Source organism: Dreissena polymorpha, chromosome 14, assembly GCF_020536995.1.
Source record: "Dreissena polymorpha isolate Duluth1 chromosome 14, UMN_Dpol_1.0, whole genome shotgun sequence".
Classification (NCBI taxonomy): domain Eukaryota; kingdom Metazoa; phylum Mollusca; class Bivalvia; order Myida; family Dreissenidae; genus Dreissena; species Dreissena polymorpha.
The window spans coordinates 61,491,605-61,519,439 of record NC_068368.1 but is presented as its reverse complement, the minus strand read 5'-3'; the positions used below and the strand labels follow the sequence as shown (position 1 = coordinate 61,519,439).

The 27,835-nt window shown below is 34.5% G+C and overlaps 1 protein-coding gene and 1 long non-coding RNA gene across 2 annotated transcripts; one reads left to right on the top strand and one right to left on the bottom strand.

The window, feature by feature from the left end:
- Nucleotides 1-7,664: 7,664 nt before the first annotated feature.
- Nucleotides 7,665-11,632, bottom strand: LOC127858876 (uncharacterized). Its single transcript, XM_052396216.1, has 3 exons — nucleotides 11,418-11,632; nucleotides 10,671-10,802; nucleotides 7,665-8,098 (listed from the first exon to the last, which is right to left on the bottom strand). Exons 1-3 carry the CDS (start codon nucleotides 11,436-11,438, stop codon nucleotides 7,838-7,840), a joined length of 414 nt encoding a protein of 137 aa, XP_052252176.1. The 5' UTR covers nucleotides 11,439-11,632; the 3' UTR covers nucleotides 7,665-7,837.
- A 657-nt stretch (nucleotides 11,633-12,289) lies between these two features.
- LOC127858882 (uncharacterized) lies at nucleotides 12,290-23,416 on the top strand. The gene is made up of 4 exons (XR_008039168.1): nucleotides 12,290-12,497; nucleotides 14,429-14,494; nucleotides 18,967-19,006; nucleotides 21,085-23,416. It is a non-coding gene; the product is annotated as an uncharacterized LOC127858882 (long non-coding RNA).
- Nucleotides 23,417-27,835: the final 4,419 nt, after the last annotated feature.

Sequence of the window (27,835 nt, the reverse complement as noted above, 5' to 3'; positions counted from 1 at the left end):
AGGACTATAATTCATAAATTTTCAAAATTCTATTAAAGTGTTCATATCGTCGTAGTTCTGGAGTCCGTACAAACAAAATGCGAAAAGAAAAGAACACATAATATCTAATGGATGTAATCTAGAATTGTACTGACATAAATCCGAATTACGGTATTTTGTTTATCGGCAACATGTCAAATATGTTATGAACATTAAAGGGATCTTTTCACGCTTTGGTAAATTGACAAAATTGAAAAAAGTTGTTTCAGATTCGCAAATTTTCGTTTTAGTTATGATATTTGTGAGGAAACAGTAATACTGAACATTTACAATGGTCTAATATAGCCACTATATGCATCTTTTGACGATTTTAAAACCTAAAAATTATAAAGCGTTGCAACGCGAAACGATTGAATAATTTGGAGAGTTCTGTTTTTGTCGTTAAATTTTGTGAAACTACGAAGATTGCTTATATAAGGTATAAAATACTTTAAGTATATGCACTCGGCGGAATAGCTCAGTAGGCTAAAGCGTTTTTACTTCAGGACTCTGGCAGGACTCCAGGGGTCACTGGTTCGAAACCTGGTCCGGGCAATGTTCTTTTCCTTTTTTAAATTTTATTCTTGATTTTTTACTGGAGCTTTTACGATCCAATGTTTACATTTATCGATATAAAGCATTTAATGAATAAGTTAAAAAATGCCAAAATCTGTGAAAAGGCCCCTTTAAAAGTATAAACGAATATATAGGACACAATAATCATCTATGGTTCTAAAAAATTCTAACTCTATTCCATGTTGCAACGCTGCATATACAAAACGATTATAATTGGTTTGCGTGACAATCAGGAACAGTACTTTACTACGGACGGGCGTAAGTTCGGACATTTTAATATAAGGCTTACAATCGAATATTCAAAAATGACAAATGAATATTCGAATATCATTTTAAGTATTCGCTCCCATCCCTACAAAACGTACAAAATATTCCTTAAATTATTTATATATACTTGCTGTAGGTCATCACCTTCAAACAATCACTGTACAATTAAGTTGGTGCTTATAACGTATACTACACTTTGCTGAGTCACCTTTTCAAAAACAAAGTATATTGACTGAACCGGTTTACTACAATTATTACGAATTTGTTTGGACATTATCTAGTCAGGAATGCATATTAAAGATAATGTTAAATAGTTGACATAGTAAGTATCTGCTAGAGTCTTTGTAATGCAGGCAAGAATTTATGATTTTACATATTAAGTCGTGTTAAAGGCTTTGGGACAAGTTATTGAAATTCATAGTATACAAAGAACAAAGTTTTTTATTACTGAAAGAAGACAGAAAAAAGTAAAATGCTTCCATAATTAACGAAGATACAAATTATAAGTGTCTACTAAATAAATATGAACATGTTTGTTTATTTGCGATAACGTAATTCGAAGTACATAAACTAAGGAAATATTGTTTGTTTAAAAAAAGTCTATGGTTCTGAAACTTATTGCAAAATGATCCTGCCTTTAAATCATCGTGCAGCGTTTAGTAAATTCAGGTGTGGTGTAGCACCTCTTAGGATTGAAACCGGGCGGTATGAAAATTTAATGATCGCAAATGTTCATTCTGTGACTCGTTTTAAGATGAGTCTCATGTTCAGTTTCAGTGTTCTGTATACAGCCATATTTCACATGATCTTACCCAGAAAGCAAGCATGTATAGTTAATCCAAACTTTGAAAATATGCCATTGGTAGAGAAGACTAATATGTTGTTCTCCGACCCACTTTTGATACGAATAACTGCCAAATCATGTTTTTAAATTTTAAAATTGCACTCATATTATCTATTTAAATAACTAGATAAAGGATTTTTAACAACCTGGTCAACTGGTATTGTATTCAGTTTATTTCATTGGTTTGATTGTACAGACAATGTGTTGATATGTATGTTTATTAACGTCCCTTTTTAAGGCTTTTGTATAGTGATCATATGAAATGTATCAATTTTATGAATCGTAAAAGACATATCCTACAATAATCCTACAATAGTGCACTAAACTTGCTTCTGAGCGCATTTGAACGTAAATAAAGGAAAGGTGACTCTTCAGGGCTTAAAAAGTAGATATTTTAACGATAGGGTTTGAAGAGTTACTCCCCTTCAATAGAGCAATTGTCTTCATTCTGATTAACTGATTGTAAATTTATAATAGGTTAGAAGTATATATTATCACCACTAATCATCTTATCATGGTATGCCATGATGGTTGAATGTTCAACCTAGTTGGTTAATTGTTTGTGCAGTAATGTCACAATTAACAATGTTGGGTAATATACGCAACAAATTTGTATGACAATGGGCAAGTTTGGTGGTAGCAATATAGCCTTTTATCCCATCATCAGACGTGCATTGTCGAACTAAACCACTGTGGAATAAATTTCCCTCTATTTCAGCAGTGCTGAAATATAGCTGTCACGCGCGGCGAAGAATGTTCATATTACTCGGAATCAACTATAAAGTTATCATTTTTAGTAAAATCGAATCAGATTCAACAAAACAAACAATTTGATACCAAGATGTAATATATTTTTAACACATAATGCAACTCAAAAAGCAAATAAACATTATTTACAAATATTAAGTGCGTGTACTCGTGACGTCATTATTAACACGTCATACGACACAATGCTTGTTGTTTCACGCTAAAGATGCTGTTGTTTAGTGTCTTCTTTTTCATTATTTCTTAACAATCGGGGACGTAGAGGTATGATAAACAGAAAAACAGGTTAGTTACTGATCTTTTTGTAATGTATTAGGCTAGACACGATTAAAATAATGAAACAATGTTTGCTTAAAATATGGGATTTTCCGTCTAGTTCGATTTTCCTATTCTATTTTTAAAGAAATAATTTACGACTAAGAAAATTGATGGGATAAATCGAATACTAGGTCGGTGCTTAATAAAGCAAAGTTTATCTTGCTCGGCACGAAAATCTGAACCACTCGCCAAGGCTCGTGGTTCAGATTTCCTAAGCCTCGCAAAATAAACTTTGCTTTATTCGGCACCGACCTAGTATTCTCTATTAACATGTATATTGATTGCCATGTAAAGTACATTGAGGCACATAATAAGTCTCTTATAATTCATTTTATGAATTGCCGATGTTTTATCTTAATGTTTTAAATATGCAAAATTGTGAAAATTGTAAATATTGGATGAGGTTATAACTAAATTAATATATTGGGGCTAGATAAGATAACTTACAATTCACTTATGTTGTCATATGACGTGTTAAAACTCTGCCAATATATACATATATACATAAGTTTTCATCCCTGTTTTTCCAAATATAATCAGTTCATTAGATGTATACAATTGACTACATTCTTCCAATGAAGTCGGTTGCGCCAGCACGCGATCGAGGTCTTCTTCATTTCCTGAAAACAAACTTTTCAATATTGAATTGACGCATCGTCGTCGCGTTTTCTTGTGAAAATTGTTGCCATCAATCGGATTATACTTATTTGTGTTGTTGTTGTTTGTTTGTGTTAACATGGTTTTGAACATGGAATATTTAATTTACCCACTAGGAAATAGTGAGTAATTATTAATATTGTACAGAAACAAGTAACGTGGGATAAGATGGGTTTTCCTAAATAAATTTTGAGCCACAAACTAATTGCTTACTTATTATTCAACAGCAATACCCGTACGACATGCATGGAGGCATAAACAGGAAGGAAAAAGTGACTTTTGTGTATTTTAATTTAATTAAAACAAGAAATATATTTTTTTACAGATAAACGGCGTTGATTGTGGTTGGAGTTGGTGAAAGGTAAAGAGTTCAATCAAAGATAGCGAATGTCTTTTTCTGTGCAGTTCTTAGCTGCATCACACGCAGTACGGGATGTTACGCGGAGTTTTCACGGCTTATTTTACATAATTACATATTGCTAGTCATAAACATATAGATACAAAACAGGAAACCAAAAGAAGAATGGAAGTGAAATTAAAACATATGAGTCGACCGGCCACACGCGAAGTATCCGTACATATTTTTAATATTTATACGTGCGTTCTTCAAACAAACCTGTTTTAGTGGTTTGTCGGGCATTGCTATTTGATTCGATTATTAACAGTATCGAGAATCATCGTGCTCATACTTAATACATTAGTCATTATGGTGGAATAATTCTTGTTAAATTAATCAAAAATAATATGTATCATGGTATTGTTGAAAACACATTAAGCATCTATTATTGACATACCGTAATTATATCGCTGAATATCTTCATTTACCATATTTCTGGTCGAAAGAAAATTCCAGTTCACCTAGTTCACGCGATAGCGTCTATATTATTTAACGATAACTTTACTGGCCGCAAACTGACCCTGATACCTTGCGGGTTGGAATGCAGATCATTACAGTGAGGCCACGCTTCCACTGCTTGAACGACGGTTTGTTTAAAACTTAATACTTTTACATGTTAAATGGTCAATTTCGAAAACAATTTAAAATGGTTTGGCCAAAACGAATATCAGGATAGGGAAAAACGATACTTTTATGAACTTAAATATACTAGTACACAGACAGGAATATGGAAATAATTACTAAATATGAGAACATAGCCTTGAAGTACAAACGCTCTGGCGCTGGCAATCCTCTGAAAATAAAAGGTGCACGCACAAACTGTATTGATGTCAAGAGTTGAGTGTACAATTGTTTCATGCTGAACACGCAATAAAACAGTGTTACAAAGACGCGGTCATGTTTCCAAAGTTCTGGTGGTATGCTCAACTCAGCCAATGGAATAAATGAAATGTATTCATTCGTGTCTAGCCGCGGGAAATTTTATTTGAATTTTATTGGACACTTACAAAGGTCACGTAAGGTCAAAATTGACGTTAAACAGCTCTGCCGAAAAATTAGCGGTCAGATAAATATCCGACAAGCATCCCCGAAGTGACTGACTATGTATGTACGGCGTTCTTTATTGGGCTTTGCTCAAAGATATTATACGAACCACGCGGTATCGTATTCTTATGTAAACATTTCGGTCAACCTTTCTTGTTCGTAAATATACAACACGAAATGAAAATAAATATGTTTTGCTTTTAAGGACTATTATCCTATGCCGTTTACGGCCGCCGCCGCAGTTTTAAAAGGAGAGACATTTGTTCTCCTGTATTCGTTTATAGTCCGAACACACTTATGCATATGCATAAGTGATTTTGTTTGATAAAATAAATTTTACGGCGTGTGTTTAAACTGAATGATTTATGAGCGAAACATCTGTTGCGAATGTTTACTACTCACAATGTTGAAGCGAACTAGGTCACCTTTAAAATAAGATCAAGGTAAACTACACGTTGAAACAACTTGACTTAAAGGGATAATGCATCTTATGAAAATTATGTGCACGCTTTTATGCATATATAAAGAACGTTCAAACACTATGATTTAAAGTTGCATATTGTGATCTAGATACGCGTTTTCATGGTATTTACCATTCAAACACGCATATTAAAATTCAAGTCATGGAACAATCTTTGTGATGTTCTTTAACTAGTTATAAACCAACAGATTTAGTGCAGTAATTATACCGTAATGTTTTATTGCGTTAAATGGTGTGTTAATTTGGTCTTGGTTTCGTTTCTAATGAAGTTAGGCATTTTAATCTTTAATAGTTACGCCAAAAAATAGTTCATTTAAATACATGTAATGCGCCCAGTTTACAAAAATGCAAATGTATTACAAGTTATGATCTTAATAACCCAGCAATACAGTTAATGAACTAATAGCGAAATACAACTGACGACATAAGGGAATTCACTTCTTTTACTTGTACGCATATGCATGTTAACCACCGACATAAGCGAATTCACTTCTTTTACTTGTACGCATCTGCGTGTTAACCACGCACTCGTTGTACCAATAACATGCATTTAACAGTCACATCACGCGATAGTTCGACTATGTTTTCAGTCCATGCGTGTTTAGACAAAGATAAACAAGTGGGTTTTGCTTTTTTATTTTTAGTTCTTACATGTTTATGCTTAAATTGTTTAATTCCTGTATTAATTTCCCATCCGACATATCGTGTTATTTAAAAAGATTTGTTTATAGATTTACAAACAGACAATAGTCTCACTTTTAAAGCAAATCAAAAATTCATCCTGATGAGCGAAAGAACACAACTGACTTAGACATATTCTAAAAACGTATTATCACTTACTTGTAGCAATCATTTAAAATTGATAATATACAGAGGGCTAGACGAAAGAAAAGAGAATATGTAAATAAATAACATTTTTCTTACAACAAGTAAATTACAAATCGTGAACGATTCCCGTTTAAATAGTCGAGTGGGTACTTATTACCCGTGTACGAATCTTTCTAAAGACCGTTCAACGTATCCTTAAACATACAAATATCTGATTGTAAAATAGAAAGAAAACAAGAGCACCGCATAACGGGGGCCAACGCTCGGCCGCGGGTGCAGTTTTAAATATATGAAAGCTTGTCAGAATTTATTTCTTTAGAGGTCACAGTGACCTTGACCTTTGACCTAGTGACCCAAAAATGGGTGTGGTGTGTAGAACTCCTCAAGGCGCATCTACATATGAAGTTTCAAAGTTGTATGTGGAAGCACTTTGATTTTAGAGCCAATGTTAAAGTTTTATCACGGCGGACGCCGGACGGCAGACGCCGGACGACGAGTGGCTATGACAATACCTCGGGTTTTCTCCGAAAACAGCCGAGCTAAAAATAAATGCTGCGTCCTTTAAACACCAATGGCACTATACATGTCCGCTTATTAATTACTACTAATATTAATAATTAATGTTATTGTACACTTCTTGTTGTGCTGCTTTCCTTTTTATTATTTTATTTTATGAAGCAGCGTTAGCAAAAACATGTTATTTAGGCATATAATAATAAATATGTTGCCGGTATGGGCGTTAAGGGTTCTTTCGACCAACACGTTGAAGTTTCTAAATATATTATTTTTACGATTAAACACCATAAAAAAACATGTAAACAGCATGCATCATATGCAAGGAATTGCACATTTCTTATAATAAGTAGCAATTTCAATTACATTTCAAATAATGTGTTCCGACGATAAAATGCAAACAGAATTTATTCAAAAATACAACTACAGTTCGTGAATCAGTTCCGGTTAATGAAATTATCCGAGTGTGAAACAAACACACGGTGCATAAAAAGATTTTACTTTATTATTGATTTATTTGATAAATGTCTTGACTGCAATAATTTGTTATCAATTGATTCCAGGATGTATTTTACTTTTCGAAAATTTCATTTTTTATTTACCCTTCAATCAAGCATTTCCGGTTAATCCAAGGTGTTCCGAATAATACGCAGTACCTGTACTGGGGGGCATCTCAAACGGTGTTTTAACTGTCAGATTTGACAGCTGATTGTTTCCTTACATGAAACAACCATAACACAACATTTATGATTCATGGTCAAACATTTTTATTGATATATATATACAAAAACTATCAGGCACCATTTTGCAAGTAAACTTTCCATATAACAACACTTCAAATATCATGTGACATCCCAAGTTCCATAGCTGATCCTTCGGGTAATGAATTTAATGCACCTGAAATAACATCAAAATCATTTCTACATGGTGTAAATATAATGTTATCACAAGGCAGCACGACTCCACCCCCTTCTTCGTGTTGGGCTGGCCATGGGGGATAACTAGGTACAGGTGCATCAGTGACCTCAGACAACACTTTACCTCCATTGTCAATAATGTTTCTGAAATAGGGTGCTAAAGATCTAGGCACACGACCAATTGGCAAACCAGCCACATCTGTCAGTTATCATCATCTTTTATCATCAGTTATCATTCCGTGTATATCAGGTGCAAAGAAATCCAACTCTGGGATCCAAACCAAACAGGCGCATACATCCTTTATATTTGTGTACTCTGGCTCCCCATTAAGCAGACAACGAGGTAAAATCATAGGGGGTCTAATCTCAAAGGCATGGTAACCCTTTATGACAGAGTTCTTTAAAGTCATTTTATATATAGAACCACTATCATCTGTCTTGGAGGAGCCAGCACCAACATCACCATCTGGCTTCTAAAAGGAATAACATACAGTATGAATAAATAATACTATATTGTTTACCTTTTTTTCAAGATAATCAATAGCATTATGGAGTCTTATACCTTTAAAGATGACAAAGAATGAAGAACAGAATAAAACAAGAATAGGTCAGTTTAATGGCTTTAACAATAACAAACGAACTTAAATGTTTTTCCCAAACAGACATGTATGATCTATATAACTGACCAAACAATTTTAATAACTTTTTATGAAAATCTCAATTAACATTCAAACTTCTGCAATGATTGTACAATGTTCTTACAGTAATATAACACTTAAAACATAATGGTATGTACACAAGTGATCCAGCAACTATATTATTATGAAGTTTAATCTTGTTAACTGTACTAAAACATTAATATACACATAAGTCACTACATTCCAACCATTGTATATGAAGTTTGATCTTATAAACAGTACCACATATTCATACACATAAAACATCCTCTCTTTATATGCTTTTGTAAGAAGTCTTTTTTAATTTGGTGAAACTGTTATGTGCCTTTTTAATTGTCTTTTTTGCATTTATGGCAAAGGAACTTCTCTTCTGTGGTATCATACACAAATCCTATTGGTAAGCAGTCTTCATGTAACCATGATGTGCAATCATCACACTGAATCCATGTGGTGCCAAGCATTCATTTCTGATCTTCCGCCCATGACATTTAACAAACAACCCAAAAGCTTTGTCATTATTGTTAGAGTCCGGGTCCAAGCTTGGTTCAGCTATCTGTTTTCGATTGCGTTTAACTGATTTTGCAGCTGCTTTCCCTTTTGATGTATTAATAGAGGATTTCCCTTTAACAGCTGTGTTCTTCACAACACTACTAACAGTTGAATTCTCATTATTTTTTAAACAAGCTTGTTTCGCTTTCTTCTCTTTCCGAGCAAACTTACGTATGTTATCAAGGTTTTTGTTTTCAAGCTTTCTGATACATTCGGGTGTGGTCAAGTGGTCTGGCAACTCATTTAAAGTGCTCTTGCGTATCTTTTTTATTGTTGTGGCTTTAGGTAATACCAATGCCTCTATCAATACAGATGACACATTACTGCTGGGTGTTTCACAAACAGGATCAGACTCTTGGATGAGATCAGTGGCCACATTCGCTAAGAGGTCTAGTGCACTGCATTCACCTTGGTCTTTGTACACAGAAGATGAGGTCCATGCCTGTACAGTTTCGTCAGGAATAGATTGAGATGTCACTTTTGATTTCAATATTACATATGTGTCGTAACCAGGTGATATTCCTTTGACATTGTATCCCTCATGCAGCCTGTTTTCATACTTCTGCTTTACCGGTGTAGATAACACACTTTCATTAGCACTTAATACTTGTTCATGTACACTTATTTGAACCTCAGACAAGGACCTGCTTTCTGTTTTCTTCTCATATACACTTAGTATGGATTCCTTTTCAGATTCACTGAATGTCAAATTTGTCTTTAGCTGTTCATCTGTGATGACTTCACGATTGACAGGATAGATACCAGATGAACGAAAGCTACTTACAATTGTACATGGCTTGTAAAAGTCATTAAAGCACTCCTTCTACTTCTTTGCAAAGTTTGTTTTGTTAATCACAATACCTGGTTATTCTCTGTTGTGTTTCCTGACAGTTGTATACCATTGTTTCTTCAAGGGTCCATAAACACCTTTGTCCAGTGGCTGCATTAGGTGCGTTGCGTTCGGCACTATTCTATACAGTTCAATACCTTTTGACTGCGCTTTTGTAAAAATGTTACGATTGATGTGCGATCCAACAGAGTCTATCAACAATACAACAGGTTTTTCTGTAACTATGTGCTTGTCGAAGTGATCCAAGAATTTCTCTAATGTTACAAAGTCCATCCATCCTTTCTCTGTATATGCCACGGATCCACCTGGTAATGAGCAGTTCAAAGGATTAACTCCTTTTGGTGGCGGTTCAGGGTACACATAGAACGGTGGCATCATAGAACCACTAGCACTAGCTGAGAACATAACTGTCAAACGCGCTTTGGTTGACGATCCTGACATGTGCGGAACTTGTGTTGGAAATTTCTCCTTGGATGGTCCTATTACATATCCAGCCTTACTTCCCATCTGAAAGCCTGTTTCGTCGGCATTCCAGATTCTTTCTGGCTTGTTAAGGAGATCCCTTTCTGCGAGAAAATCCCTGAAGATTAAATACCACTTATCCATTCTTTCACTAGTTAGTCTGCTTCGTGAAGCTTCAAGCAAAACTTCTCTTCTTAACCCAACAATGTCTTTGTTTCTCTCCATGAATCGCTTATACCATTCATAAGACGGTCTATTGTTTGTGAACGGAATCTTTCTCTTTTCAGTCACTACAATATTCTGGACTAGATCCATGAACTCACCAGCTCTCAGACCCATACCCCTTTTGGCCATTTCACTAAGAAATTCAGCTAGTTCTTTCTCTTCTTGAGTAGAAAACACTGTTCCTGGTCCATTCTTAGAATCTATTGCAGTCTCACCCGAAACTCTTCTGTACAGGTAACTATAACTGAGATCATGTTTTACTGAAGCCTTATGTATAGATACCTTTTTGACTTGAACATCATATAAAGCACGCCTTGTTCTGATTTTCGTGTCTTTTCTGGGTAATACATGCTTTCTGTATTTCTTTTTAACCTTTTCTGCTGACCGCACCACTGGACTGGTCCCAAGGTTAGCCTACAATAGCAAAAAAACATATTGAGTGAAAGTTTAATTTAACCCATTCATGCCTAGCGTCCTGAAAAAAGGACATTGCAAACATCGAAGACCCAGATGAGACGCCGCATAATGCGGCGTCTCATCTGGGTCTGCGCTGTTTCTTTAAAGGAATTTCAGTAAGTAATATTCTAAATATAGAAATAAATATACTAGACATCCCTAATTTTGGAAATAAATTGATCCAATTTAGAAGGATGGGAGAGTCCACTAGAAATAAATGGGTTAATTGGACCATTCAGAAAATCAGTTTTAAATTGTATAGATCTACCTTATAGAAAATGTATGAATAACTATGAATAAATGGCTGTTAAACAACTAAACCACCCTTTATAAATCACAGTATTCTTACAATACATGCAAACAAGACAAAACACATCATTTTATTACATATTCAATGATATAATTGAAAATAATAATTTTGAGCCGACCCCTACACTTCATAAATGGCTGATGCGCAACTGATTGAAAGACATGCGTCATAAAAAACATCGATAAAAATAGATCTCATGAACAAATGCATAATATTTTTTCTGTGTTCATACAGCAATAATAGATGTTCATTATGCATATTACCTTTTTTCTTTTTGGGGCCATTTAGGGTTCTTAATTATGAGTATTTGATTACGTGATCGTCAACTGCCGGCAAAATTTACACGTGAGCGTCTGCAGTGATCTTCTTCAACAGGCGCTTGTCCGGATGTAAACAATGGCAAAAAGTTAAAATTTAGCAAATTTGTTTTCAAACAAGATTATCCTACTAAAGCAAGTAAAGAAAATCCTATATTGTTTCGATTGTTTTGAAACACTGGGGTATAATTAATAGTTAACCGGAACTGCTTAATAATCGGAACTGATTGACAAACTGTATTATAACAAAAACATTACAATAATACAACCGACGTACATCAAAGGAGAAAAGATGTATAAAATGAATATTTACCTAAATATATTATATTTACGATTAAACATCATAAATATACATGTTAACAGCATGAGTCATATGCAAGGAATGACATTTGAAATAGTCATTCATGCACTCGGATGTGGTTGAGTGAATAAACTCATGCGTGACAAGTCAATTAACGTATATAAGTGTTAGTAAAAAGAGTTCAACTTTCTCCTCAGTCTCTACATACTGGCAACTTATCAAATACTACAACAGAACGTTACTAATCCTATTTACAGTTAAAATCTACTCTGTCAAATCATTGAACAATGAGAGCAATGTTTCGTTTAAAAATAATTTACTTCCAAGCCTGTTCAATATCATTCAGAATAAATATTTTTATGAAATAAAATATTTAATCCAACGACAATATAAATACGTCTATAACACATACATTGTTTTTTTATTTATAACTGATAGTAATAAATAGTGTTAGCATTATGCGTGAAAGTAGTAGTAGCATTGGTACATGAATACTTCAGCTTATCGACTAAATACTTCCTGCGAACACAAACAACGCTTAACTATGTTAATCATTCATGACATAATTCTTCGATATATAATCCTGCACTAGTCAGCGTGGAAAACCGGGCTTTTAGTATCGGGAATGTTGATCTATTTTTAGAACATTGACTATATACACAAATAATTCAGCAAATAATTCGGTTGGTGTGCTTGTGAAACATTGGAGTACACATTACAGAGAAGTATTTATTTTATGTTTGTTTTCGATAATATTTGTAACCAATATATAACTCTTCTATCACGTGTGTGATTTATATGGCAGTTAACGACGTATTGATCTTAGTACTTATTTTTAGATCTAATACTAAATATTACAATAAAGAATAATTCTTCAAAAGAGAAAAAAAAAGAGGGAATTATGTTTGAAAATATGCTTGTGAAACATCAATCCATCAAATGTATTAACGCAACTATAATATATTTACACTAGTATTGTTTGTTTTATATAATATTACGTTTGTTATTTACGCTGCATATCTCATTACGATTTGAACGCCCTTATTGAGTGTTGTCAATCGATTATGTTTTTCATAGTTGACGTCATTGTAATAGAATATTCAATGGTAAAAGGCATATACAACGACAGCTGGCCTCAATATAAAGAGCGAGAACTAGTGGTAAATCATGTGTATATTACGTATTTATAAGTTCCGATCTTCGTTGGCGATCATATTAAATATATTTTATCGCGGTTAAAGGAACATGTATATTAAGATTATGCGTTTATTGTTAACTTCTTGTAAAGATAATATATAGACGCAATCGTTGCAAAAGAGACCTAGAACAAAGACACAATTCTGAACTTAATATGCGCAGTTTGATTTTAAAATACACCCACAGTATGCATGATGGTTTGATATAAACGTTTTGTACATTCAATGGATTTTGGCAAACAGCTGCCCAAACTTACTCGCGATACGCTATATTACAATTTGTTCATTCATGTAATTGAGTTAATAATTTAATCTGCATTATTGTATAAATGTTGTACGAATATATGTGTTTAATTGATTAAATTTATAATAGCTACTTACCGTATGTTTGCTTACAAAAATAGGATGCAACAAGTGTACGTCTTAAGGTTCACGACGGCAACACGACCATTTACCATGCTCTTCAATATCCATTATATGCATCTTTTGACGATTTGAAAACCTGAAAAATATAACGCGTCGTGCGACGCGAAACGATTGAATAATTTGGAAAGTTATGTTGTTGTAGTTATATTTTGGGAAACTACGAGTATTGCTTATATAGGTAAAACATACATCCGCTTTAAGCATGAGCATGGATGGTCGACTGGTCTAGGCGGGAGACTTTTTACTCCAGCACTCCAGGGTCAGTGGTTCGAGCCCTGTTGAGGGTTACTTTTTTCTTATTTTTTTAAATGGTATTCTTATTTACTGGAGATTTTTAGGTCAAATGTTTAAATTTATCAATATAAAGGATGTAATGACATGCTTCAATACATGCCAAAATCTGTTGGACGACCCCTTTAATAAAAAAAAGAAAACAAACTTGTTGCAAAAACTTTTTAGAAGCGCGTTGTGTTTCTTGTATTCTATTGTCTATGATATTGTCATAGTAAAATTGTATGTATTTTACACGGGCAATGTATCGTTTTGAGCGTTTTAAGTAGTAGTGGAGTTTAAAATCAATTACACATCACAAGTTAAGGTACGTTTACAGATTTGACTCTTAAAACCATCATGTTTAAGCCCGTGTTTTAACGGTCGTTGAAAAGTATATCAACTGAATATGATATACATTCTTTGATGCTTTATATATTCCGTTACAAACCTATTAGATACACATACAATTCGTCAGTGGTTCCATAATGTACTCTTAAATCTAGTTTCACCTTTACATCTTAATGACTTAAGATATAATTTAAAGCAACTAGTGGGATTACTTCGAGTTTTCACTCAAAGGGACACAACCTTTCATATTTTACCTCTGAATAGAGTTGCAATAGTAATCTTCCATTTAGGTTTAACGTGTTCTAGCAGTTTTCGTTTACATGGAAGGAAGATCATTTATGTTTAAGATTAGTTTTTCAGTATGACACTTAGGATCGCTGAATATTCACAATGTGTATGTTATTTATTTTCAGGTGTTAATCGCGTTCAAAGACATTACTCAAACACATATTTCAGAAGAAATGGCCGTCAAAACATTGGTTGGTATCACTATTTCGAAACTGAACTCTGCGGTGCTTATCGTGCAATATAATATGTTTTAACCAAAATAATTTTGCTTGAAAACATGGCTGCCAAGGGGCGGGGCATTTTTCCTTATATGGCTATAGTAAAATCTTGTTAACACTCTAGAGGCCACATTTATTGTCTGATCGTCATGAAACTTTGTCAGAAGATTCATCTCAATAATATCTTGGACGAGTTCGAAAATGATGCCGGTTGGTTAAAAAACATGGTCGCCAGGGGGCGGGGCATTTTTCTTTATATGGCTATAGTAAAACCTTGTTAACACTCTAGAGACCACATTTATTTTTCGATCTTCATGAAACTTCGTCAGAAGATTTGTCCCAATGATATCTTGGATGAGTTTGAAAATGGTAACCTTTGCTTGAAAAACATGGCTGCCAAGGGGCGGGGCATTTTTCCTTATATGGCTCTTTATGGCTATAGTAAAATCTTGTTAACACTAGAGGCAACATTTATTGTCCAATCGTCATGAAACATGGTCAGAAGATTCAGTCCAGTAATATCTTGGACGAGTTTGAAAATGATGCCGGTTGGTTGAAAAACTTGGCCGCCAGGAGGCGGGGCATTTTTCCTTATATGGCTATAGTTACATGTAAATCTTGTTAACACTATAGAGGCCACATTTATTTTCCGATCTTCATGAAACTTGTTCAGAAGATTTGTCCCAATGATATCTTTTATGAGTTTGAAAATGGTAACCTTTGGTTGAAAAACATGGCTGCCAAGGGGCGGGGCATTTTTCCTAATATGACTATATATGGCTATAGTAAAATCTTGTTAACACTCTAGAGGCCACATTTATTGTCCAATCTTTATGGAACTTGATCAAAAGATTCATCCCAATAATATCTTGGACGAGTTGAAAAATGATGCCCTTTGGTTGAAAAACATGGCCGCCAGGGGGCGGGGCATTTTTCATTATATGGCTATAAAGTAAAACCTTGTTAACACTCTAGAGGCCACATGTATTTTCCAATCTTCATGAACTATTTTCAGAAGATTTGTCTTATTGATGAAACTCGGTCAGAAGATTCATCCCAATAATATCTTGGACGAGTTCAAAAATGATGTCGGCTGGTTGAAAAACATGGCCACCACGGGGCCGTGCATTTTTCCTTATATGGTTATAGTAAAACCTTGCTAACACTCTAGAGGTGACATTTACTTTCCGATCATCATGAAACTTGGTCAGAAAATTTGTTCTAATGATATCTTGGATGAGTTCGAAAATCGTTTTGGTAGCTTTAAAAACATGGCCATCAGGGGCGGGGCATTTTTCCTTATATGGCTATTTATGGCTTTAGTAAAACCTTGTTAACACTCTAGAGGCCACATTTATTGTCCAATCTTAATGAAATTTTGTCAGAAGATTGGTCTCAATAATATCTTGGATGAGTTCGAAAATAATTATGTTTGCTTGAAAAACATGGCTTCCAAGGGGCGGGGCATTTGTCCTTATATGGCTATAGTAAAAAAGGCCACATTTACTGTCCGATCTTCATGAAACTGGGTCAGAAGATTTATCCCAATAATATATTGGAAGAATTCAAAAATAATGCCGCTTGGTTGAAAAACATGGCTTTCAGGGGCCAGGATATTTTTCCTTATATGGCTATAGTAAAGCCTTGTTAACACTCTAGAGGTCACATTTATTTTCCGATCTTCATGGAACTTGTTCAGAAGATTTGTCCCAATAATATCTTGTTATCACAGGTGAGCGATTTTTGCCTTTCAGTCCCTCTTGTTTAAATCAAAGTTTAATCAGTGACTTAGATCTACTCACATAATATGCATCTGTATAAGAAAAGTTGTTTGTACGAAAGTAACCGAAAATCGAGCGCCATAAAACATTAAAGCTGATGTTCTTTTATTGAACTAAGATGATCATAACGAATCAAAATACGTAAGACCTTAAATATTCAAACTGATATTACGTTTAGTAGGGTCATACTTCATGCTGTTCTTGAAATGGCGTGAAATCTTTCTGTGTCCATAATTATTTAATGAATTAATTATGGAACTTTCTCGCACGATTTATATAGGATTTGTTTATTATTTATATAACGTTCATTAAAGCTACCGTATACCTGATTGTGTACGCTTTACATGTAACCCATTAGAATAACGAACATTAGAATCGATAGCGATCTAGAGGTTAAATATGATGTAAGCATATAAAAAAATTGATTTAAATAGTCAGATTTTGTTTTTGCCCTGTCTGTTTGTTTGTTTGTTGGTTTGTTTGAGTCACACTTTAACATTGGGCATATTTTTTGCAATATTGAAGATAGCAACTTGATATTTAGCATGCATGTGTATCTCATGGATCTGCACATTTTGAGTTGTGAAAAATCAAAGTCAATGTCATCCTTCAAGGTCAAAGGTAAAATATAGCGGGGGGGGGGAAGACATAGTGTTTCACAAACACATCTCGTTAATAGTAATTCAGTTGTAGTTTGAAAGTTATGACACAAACACAGTTTATAACGAGTTTAACATGGTATCTCTTTTTATAAAACTATTACAAGCTTGTTTTGAAACAAAGAACTGATACAATTTAGGGCATTATTTTGACTGACCAAAAGCTTTACCATATTTTGGCGAAATGTGTCGTGAACGTCACATCAGTAAACAACTTTTAAAATTAATCAATATTTTATATCTTAACCTCTGTGTCATTTAATAGTGTTTTTTAGTAAATTCATGGCTGGAATTTGCTGATTAAATTTCTAAACACTCACTATTTAACTAATTGGCTTAACTATTTATATTAAGTATTGTATAAAACCACAAATCGACTTAAATCGTATATATCCTCCAATTACCTTGAGTCGAGCGGTTAAAGAAAACAAGTAAAAGAATATCTGAAAGAATTTAATTAATGCCGCAAAAAAGATGTACCTTCAAAGATTTATTTCATTCCCGTTTAATCCATGTCAAAATTGTTTATTCACAGCGTGTTTAACCATGTAAAGCCGATAGTTCCATATACACCCGCAAATTACATACACTACGCGCGTTGTTTACCTTGAGTCGAGACGTCACATCCGAAAGCGAGAGTACTCGGTTGCAATAAGCATGAGGTCAACAAAAATTCGATTCACTGAACACATTTATAGAAACGTAAAGAATAATTTAACTTTTGTATAACTTCTATTTACAATTTAACATGTTTCGTTTTATCGGGCGATCTTCTATTGAGCAACATTAACACGAAAAAGTGTTGAAGAATTGAAAAAAAACCGTTTGCAATTTGTTCAAATAGACTACAATGTCGGCATGTATGTAAGTAATAAAAGATTTGATAAAATTATCCTCCAATCGAGACAGGGTTTACCCACTGAACGTGTGTGTATATCGTCATGTCACCTATTTTCGCGATGTGCGCGCACAAATTGTTCCTTGCAGCATTTTCTGGGTATCGTGATAAAGTAAAATAATTTTCTTTAAAATAAATAAAATACATGAATGTGTTGTGTTTACACTAGCGCAGTGCTCTGCAATTTATGTGCAAGTTTAATGAAGAGTACCGAAAAATGCACGGAAAAGGCACACATTTGGATTATTTCAGTTGAAGTAAGATATTTAAATGCAATTAAACTGTTTTTCCCTTATTTTAGTCGTGTCAGTAATTATTTTCAAGCGTAGAAATGTTAGTGAAACAAACTTCTCTACGCGCATGCGTGTGACGTCATTTCGAGAGCCGCGTTCTTAATGTAAACAAACTGATCGAAATTAGGTTATGCTCGAAATAAGGGAATCGTACGATACTCTATTCAACGAAACTCATATGCACTAATACGTTACACATTTATCATGAAAAATTCTCAAAAACGGCTAAAGACATCGAGTTGCAATTTCGCCAATCGATATTTGATTAACAAAACATATCTGTACAACTATTTGTTATACTGTATAAGACCGTTTGTGTGCAACAAGACACGTGCACACTGGTTGTTTTTTAACGCAGACATTTAGTTGAAAACAACATTGTACAACACGTTAAACCGATGCATTACACAAGAATTGCATCATATATAACATATGTTTTCTCTGACATGAAACTGTTTCCAGGACCATTAAAAATATACGCGCCGAGTTGAACATGGGTTAACATATACATAATACACGGCCTTCAACTCTTTGCAGCCTTCGGGAACGATTTAATCGGATGTAAGCTCTTTCGACATTCAGCTGATATATATATATTTGTTTGTTTTATGAGATACATTTGCCCAGTTGTCATCCAGTTGTACTTACTCAAACGATTTAAAATAAAAAACGATAGTGCATTTAAATGTCGAATCTAGTTAAGACTTTATTTTGTTTTATACATGTATTCATTAGAAAAAAACTGTTTTCTGTTGTAAATATGCCTAGCTAAAGCTTTGTTTGTTTTTGTAATCTCATATAAACTTTTTTTCAGATGAATCTAACATTCCTGTTTACGATGACAATATTGTGTGGTAAGTGCGTGGGCTTAAATACACTTTTTATTTGTCATGGTTGCTTTTCTTATAAATATTCGTTAAGAAAAAAGTTTAAGATTAATGCAAATGATAATGATCATACTACTGTTAAGGGAAATTCAACAATCTTTGAATTTACAAGACCAAGAGGTGCACTATTTGGTATGTTATATCGTGTATCGGTCTTCCGCAGCATTTGTTTAAATTATGCCCGTGGGGTAAACAATGGCAACATTATTTATATACACTTATTTAGCACAATAATGTAAAATCTCTATAACAACATAACCCAGAGGTGTGATATTTTTTGTATGTAATATCGCATGGTGGTCTTCATTGTTTCACTTATTAGTTCACCTGAGCAGAAAGACGCGTGATGATCTATGAGCTAGCTTTGTCCGGCTTAGTTTGTCGTATATCTTCCGTCGTCAACAGTTTAGTTCAATCGACAATCATTCTTTACTGCTTGGCGAATGTTCATGAATCGTCCCAGGAGCTTTTCTTAGGTGACCCTCTTATAAAGTTATTCAAATCGTTCCGGTCCGCTGCATGTGAATGTCAACAGAGTTAAAACAGGTTTTTAAATTGATCACGTAAGGCTCTATTGTTCAGTTTTAGTTGTATAACATCGCATTTTGGTCCTCCATAAAGATTGTAAAAAACAGGCCTCTGTGGTAAAAGCTCTCCACGCCCCGAATGACATGATTTATATAGACTTTTATGAATAACTTTAATTCAATCTTCTTAACCGAAACTGCAAAAGTCGGGGATTTAATATTTATTAAATTAAAAAAATAAACTGACCACTCTAAGGTGTCTATTGATTTAACCTAACTTGTATAGTAAATACATTAAATGTGCATTGTTAAAGATTTCAATATTTTCTGTTTTACACTGCATAGTGATTCACCTTTTTTTTAATCACGCTAGTATGATACAAACTGACCACACCGTATAGTTCTCAATATCTATTTATTCTGCGACCTCAAGGGTCATAAGTTCATTATTGGATGTGTACATTCACATGGTGGTCTTTAATCCATGTCAACGTTATCACAATTGGCCCAGAACTTTTTTATTATTACTGTGTGTATGTATTAAGGGGGAAAGAAAAATCCATTCAGATACCAAAATGCCTAGAGGTATGGTATTGTGCGTTCAACACCCTTAAATAGTCCTCTACCAACATTGTTCAAATCGTACAAGTATGGTAAGCATTTGCCCCGTCAATGATTTCCGTATATGTATATAGGGATACATTTAAAACTCTTATTCACTCATGCCGCATGACCCACAGGTTTGGTATTTCGGTTGTAATCCGTTATGGTGTACATATGGTTTACAATTTGGTTTGCATCATCCGATAGGGTTTCCCCGCTAAATTTGTTTTAATCTTGCCCCTGGCGTCAAAAATGCCTATCTACTGGTCAGATAATATATACATACTCTTAAAGTTTTTAACTTTTCTGTCTGAACCTGCAAATTTTACGGGTTAAATATTTGGATTTAATATCCTAACGTGGTTATCTACACGATGTGTTCTAATAATGAGCCGGGGGCAACATTTGGCCACATATCGGCGGTTAACTTTTTACATACTTATAACTTACACATTATTATCTAACCACAAGTCACAATGCGTCGATATACATGTACATCATATACCATCAAAAAGCTGTCATTTTCAATTTTTAGATTAAATCATGCACGTGGATTTAAAACTGGTCAATTGATTTATATATAAAGTAAATGATTGAAGGAACTCTTCTCTTTGGGATTGAATAGGATAATATGGTACTTTACGCAGTTGTTTTTAAATCATGTCCGTGGGTTCAAAATTGGCCTGTAATATGTTAATTTGGCAATAATGTTCTTTATTTTTGGAAGTAATGCTTATTTAGCCCATGCAATGCTCACATATTAATGTAGTACTCCGTACGTGAATTGTCATAAACTTGCTTTATTGTTGTTATCAAAACGAAGCAGACATGCGTATTTGTATTTATTTGTAATGACTTTATGACAACTAAATGGATTTAAATGTTTATATGATAACCATATTGTTCCTCTTTCAGTACGTAACTGTGAAGCATTTCAAGGAGATAAGGAAATTCTAGCAACCGAAGGGGAAAATATTCATCTTGAATGTGACGCGATTGGTGGTTTTCAGATACATTTTACACAAATCAATAAGGAAAAGGTTACGATTGGTGGTTGTACTATATATGGCGGCTGCTATTTGACGAATGAAACCCTAAAAGCAAAATACAGTCTGACAAGAGCAAAGAATGGCGGAGAATTAATCCTGAAAAACATTGGACATGGTCACTATGGAAATTACACATGCACAGAGGTGTTTGATAAAACAAAGTCGAAGTCAGTTTCGGTGTCGCGAAAAGAAAATATGGCAGGAAATGGGTGTAGTTTCCACGGGCTATTCTATTCTGCGCTGACAGTTCTTTTTATCTTGGTTACTTATTATATAGGATTGTAATGTTTCGTTTGTTAACCTTTCCTTTTCCGCATACATTGAACTATCTGAAGGCAATTGATTTAAAATCACAAACTTTTTCACAACTTTATCATTTGCATAAATATTCACAGTTTTTATTTAAGACTGAAAGAAACAATATAGTGTATAGACCGTTATATTAATATCATAAAACATCACGTCCATCATAGTGTTGACAGCACTAACATGACGTGGTAGAGTAAAACAATGTTCTAGCTGAAAATGCCTCGAAGTTTAGTTATTCGTGTATATGTCTCGGATTCAGACTCTAAATGTTTGTGAAATGGGACGCAGGACTAAGAAAAACTGATTTTCATTTTTTTGGCAACCGACCACTGAGGACAGTGTAACCCACTTCTGAGGACAGTGTGACCCACAGCTGAGGACAGTGTGACTTGTCTGCATATATCTTGGCGGTCATGAGTGCGCCGTGCTTAGGCAGATATGCTGAAACTGGGATGTAATGGTTCAGCGACATTTAGTGATATTTAATTAGCAATACTTATAACGTGCGTACGCGATAGTTATCACGTGCACACATAATAGTTATGTGCGTTACGCCATTATTGCTTTAAGTTATTGAGCTGATTTTAGGTATATGAGTCTAACTACATGACTTACAGATGAAGTGTGAGTTTCATGGTCATGGTCCATTGATTTTTTATGAAGTTATGGGCCTCGGACTTAAAAATTGTCTCTATAATAACGGTTTTCCGAAAGTCTTTTACGAACGCTTTTAGATATTTAGCTGAAATTTTTGGTTTATGAGTCTACCTACATGACTTACAGATGAAGTGTGAGTTTCGTTGTGGTCCATTGATTTTTGGCGAGTTTATGAGCCTTTGCCATAGAAATTGTCTCTATATTAACCGTTTTCATAAGGTTTATTACCCAACTTCGTATATTGAGCTAAATTTTGGTATGTGAGTCTACCAACATGACTTACAGATAAAGTGTGATTTTCGTTCCAGTCCATTGATTTTTGGAAAAGTTATGGGCCTTGGACTTAGAACTGTTATCTATAAAAACCATTTTCTGAAAAAAAAAATCTGAAACACTTTCAGATATTGAGCTAATTTTTGGTATGTGAGTCTACCTACATGCCTTACAGATGAAGTGTGAGTTTTGTATCGGCCCATTGATTTTTGGCGAAGTTATGTGCCTTGAACTTAACACTTTCTAAAGTAGCTGTTGTGCGGCTTCAAAGCGCAGTAGGGGGCATTGTGTTTCACAAACACAGGTCTTGTTTATAATTACTCCTTTGATTGTGTAAATGATATCTATGCTGTACATAAATGATGATGAGTATTGATCAATATACTGGGCATCTATGATCTATAGTGTTTCATAACGCTTAACTTTTTAAATGCATCGATTGAAAGTAAACTATATACAGCATCTATGTGTTATATTGTAGAAATTTATAATTTGACTGATTTTTTGGTTAGATATATTAATATTTTAATGCTGTCGAACCAGGTTAGGGTTGATTACGTTTTTTTACGTCTGTAAACCATGCATATAAGCTTGCATTGAGTTTTAGCATGGGGTTGTTAACAGAGTTAGTCGGGGGCCATGTTAATGTTATTGTTTCTAAATTTAAAAAAGTTTGCAGCTCAATTATATGAGGTTAAATAATTTTGTTGCAATTGATATTTTTGTGTAGGTAGCTAACATGAAGGCCTAGCTTGAGTTTGCGAAAGTATTTAAATTAAAGAAAACTTAGTGGTTAACATCGAAAACTTGTTTCTTGGCTTCACTATAATTCTTTTTACTTGACTAATAGGTGTTATGGAAATTAAAGACTCTAGCCATCATGTTTGATAAATTTGTTTTGTAAACTTTGACAGAATATCTGCAGCCTTTTGTATTAATAAACTTTGTTCATTGATAAAGTGGTTTATTTGATTTATTTGCTACGTTATTTTAATGATATGTATGTAGTGTGAGGCAATTACAGCGTATTATATGTGGGCCTTGCTCCGGGGTGCTTAATGCATGCTCGTTAAGAGTCGTCACAGATTAGCCTGTGCATTTTGCAATCAGGGACAACACATTCTGCCTTAACTGGATTTTTGCCAAGAAGAGACTTATACAAAAATCCAAAGCGGAAAGTGATTTCCCTGATAAGCTTGTTTGGACTGCACATACATTCTGCCCCATTTAGCAAGAGTGAGGCTAATATGCAATTGTATGCATAAGGAAAGCAAAACATTTTTTTCCTGAGATGTGGTTTTAGCTGACCTATATGTAGCATCACTTTTAATGAATTAACTATGTAACTTTCTAATGAATTTTCATGATATATACAACAATTGCAAGTATTTAATATTGTAAGCAGTACATGTACATATAATTTTATTGAATAAGATCACCATGGAATATCAAGAAAAAGAATACCCTCAAAACAGAGGAAGTATTTTCATCATTTTTAACTGAAAGAACAATGGGAAACTATGATAATTTATAACAAAAAAGATAGACTTTAATCTGCAGTGTGAGAAATATCATGCCTGTTCATGAAAACAATAAATACTGGTAATCAATATGTTATAACAATACACAATTATTAGATACCCCAGGCTTGATTGGGCCAGAGAAGAGACACACAGTCGGCTTTTTGAGGTCCCGGGTTCAATCCCCATTGTGGTCAGGAATTTTTCTGGCTGGGTTACACACATTCTACAATTAATATAATCAAGCATAATATTTTTTATTCAAAACGTGTGCATGTGAACATCTCTACTATTTACAGATAAAAATAAAAAAAAACAATTGTTTACCCGAAACTGATAACACACATGAAAACGCACTGTGTGCATCGTTCAGTGGGTAAAATTGTATTCAAGCAATCGTATTGGAACAAAATCGAATTGATTTTGTAATTCACTTGTTATGGATAATATATCGATACACGTGAAATTTAACCAACATAAAACTATTAAGCGATCATATGCGGTTTTACAGTAGGTGTAACTACACTAAAATATACAAAATATATAAAAACAATTTACATCATACGTATACGAGCTAGTATCGTTAGGAACAAATAATCACAAGGTCCGTTTTTTCGATACACGTCTACAGTTGACCTTGAATTTATACTTACAAAAACCTTGCACGTCAATGAAAACTAAGCAACAACAGAACCGTTGAATTGATGATATTTTCTTCTTTATTTCATTCATAACGATTTACTACTGCAAACGTTTTTGTAGTGCACACTAAGTGGCAAGTGGACAATTCTTAACAATAATTAAATTAAATGTTTTTAGATTATTAAATCGTTACCTATGTGATAAGCAATCATTTTATAATTACTCCCTGTGCTTTAGTAAAAATTGACCAAGAATAAAACACATGTTCGCATTAATCACCTATCGCGTGCGCATGTTACAGCTATCGTGCGCAATGCGCACGTAATCCCTCTCGCGTGCACACGTTATAGTTATCGCGTGCGCACGTAATAGTTATCTCGTTCGCACGAAGTAACTGTAGCGTGCGCTCATAACTTTATTGCGAACATGCGTAATACTATCGCCTGCGCAAGTATTATTATTGCGAGCGCAAGTTATAATATCGACGCCGCACATAAACATTATTGCATGTGCTCGTGATAACTATCGCGTGCGCATGTAATAACTATCACTAATAAAATATTTATCTTAACCATTAAATCTTAGTTTCAGCATGTCGGCCACCGCGATATATAACGCTTATGTGCTCGCTGTGTAGTGACTAGGCATAAAAAACATGTCGCCGCGATTATTTCGACCTTATTCAAATACATGTATATCGACTAGAACTGCTGCAAGAGGCACTATAGAGAGCTCATTGGGAACGCGTAGCAACATATCATTGGTGTCATCTTTATCTCTGCATGTTATGTTATATTATTATCATTAAACATCACGGCCATCATAGTGTTGACAGCACTAACATGACGTGGTATAGTAAAACAATGTTCTAGCTGAAAATGTCTCGAAGTTTAGTTATTCGTGTTTATGTCTCGGATTCAGACTCTAAATGTTTGTGAAAAGGGACGCAGGACTAAGAAAAACTTATTTTCATTTTTTAGCAACCGACCACTGAGGACAGTGTAACCCACTTCTGAGGACAGTGTGACCCACAACTGAGGACAGTGTGACTTGTCTGCATATATCTTGGAGGTCATGAGTGCGCCGTGCTAAGGCAGATATGCTGAAACTGGGATGTAATGGTTCAGCGACATTTAGTGATATTTGATTAGCAATACTTATAACGTGAGTACGCGATAGTTATCACGTGCACACATAATAGTTATGTGCGTTACGCTTTTATAATGTGCGCTCTCGATAGTATTACATACGCAGGCAAAATTATTAATCATGTTCGCAATAAAATAATGTGCGCACGCTTTAGTTACTAATTGGGAACGATATAGCTATTACATGCGCATGCTATAGCTATTATGTGTTCACGCAAGAGTTGGAACGTGCGCAATAATATTACCCACCTCTATTAAATGCATACAAGAATTAATAAGAGATGTGATGTAATGTGCTTGCTAGGAGTTCTTTTAAACTAACAGCAGTGACGCATACCACTGGGGCCGCCTTAGCAGACGCCATATCTTGTCCGCATAGATTGTACTATATGAAGGCAATATGATTTAAAATCAAGAAATATTTCACAACTTAATAATTTCCATAAATATTCAGATTTTTTATTTAAGAATCAAATAAAAAATATAGCGTATATACCGTTATATTATTGTCATTAAACATAACGTCCATCATAGTGTTGACAACACTAACATGACGTGGTAGAGTAAAGCAATTTTCTAGCTGAAAATGTCTTGAAGTTTACTTATTCGTGTTTAAGTCTCGGATTCAGACTCTAAATGTGTGTTAAAAGGGACGCAGGACTAAGAAAAATTGATTTTCATTTTTTTGCCAACCAACCACTGAGGACAGTATAACCCACTTCTGAGGACAGTGTGACCCACAACTGAGGACACTGTGGCCTGTCTGCATATATCTTGGAGGTCATGAGTGCGCCGTGCGAAGGCAGATATGCTGAAAATGGGATGTAATGGTTCAGCGACATTAAGAGAGATATTTCATTAGCGATACTAATAACGTGAGTACACGATACTTATCACGTGCACACACGATAGTGATTATGTGCATTACGCTATTATAAAGTGCGTTCTTAGTAGTATTACATATTGCGCAGGCGATAGTATTAATCATGTTCGCATTAAAATTACAAGCACACGCTTTAGTTACTATGTGGGAACGATATAGCTATTTCAGGCGTATGCGATGGCTATTGTGTGCACGCAAAAGTTGAAATGTGCGCAATAATATTACCCACCGCTATTAAATGCATACACACATTAATAAAGATGTGATGTAATGTGCTTGCTAGGAGTTCTTTCATACTAACAGCAGTGACGCATACCACTGGGGCCGCCTTAGCAGACGCCGTACCTTTTCCGCATGGATTGCACTATATGAAGGCAATACAATTTAAAATCAAGAATTATTTCACAACTTCATAATTTTCATAAATATTCAGATTCAGATAGCGTATATACCGTTATATTATTGTCATTAAACATCACGTGTATCATAGTGTTGACAACATTAACATGACCTGGTAGATTAAAACTAGTTTCTAGCTGAAGATTTTATTTTAATGTGGTGTGATACCTGCCAGTATGAACAGATCGGAACCGGCATACATCGTAAAAAAAACAAGAGCTGTGTTTGTGAAAACACAATGCCCCCTATTGCGCTTTGAAGCCGTGCGGCAGCTATTTCGGGAACAAGGTTATACTTTGAATGTAAAGGTCAGAGTGACATTGACCTTTGACCTAGTGACCTAAAACCATGTTTGATGGTACATCTCAATGAGATGCATGCACATGTGAAGTTTAAAGAACATAGGCCCAAGAGTTTTCATTTTATGAGCAAGGCTAACGTTTTGGGACAAAATGACAGACAGACAGGCCAAAAACAATATACCCCTGATCATTCAATCCAGAGGGCATACAAAGAAGAATTCAGACATAACGCAGTAAATTTGGCTACAGATAATTTTTATCCAGAGGGAACTTTGAGGTCACAAAAAAAACTTCACTTTTAAAAACATACAGCAAAGTTTTAAAAAAATATTTTTTTTATATATTTCATAATTGAGTGATATGATATGGGGTATGCAGGCGGCATGCCAAGAGGCCTGGGGGAGTCCTTCTTATTCTTGCCCTTCTTCTTGCAATGAGGCTTTTCCTCAACTGGACCCGCTAGCATCACCCGTCTGTACACCAC

Excerpts from the sequence above, each read along its gene's own strand:
- LOC127858876 (XM_052396216.1), bottom strand. The coding sequence starts at position 11,438 with ATGGCCCCAAAAAGAAAAAAG. Across the intron at positions 10,803-11,417 it reads TGGCCCCAAAAAGAAAAAAG|GCTAACCTTGGGACCAGTCC; the intron begins GTAATATGCATA and ends TTGCTATTGTAG. Across the intron at positions 8,099-10,670 it reads ATGATGTTCAAGTCAAAAAG|AAGCCAGATGGTGATGTTGG; the intron begins GTATCTATACAT and ends TATTCCTTTTAG.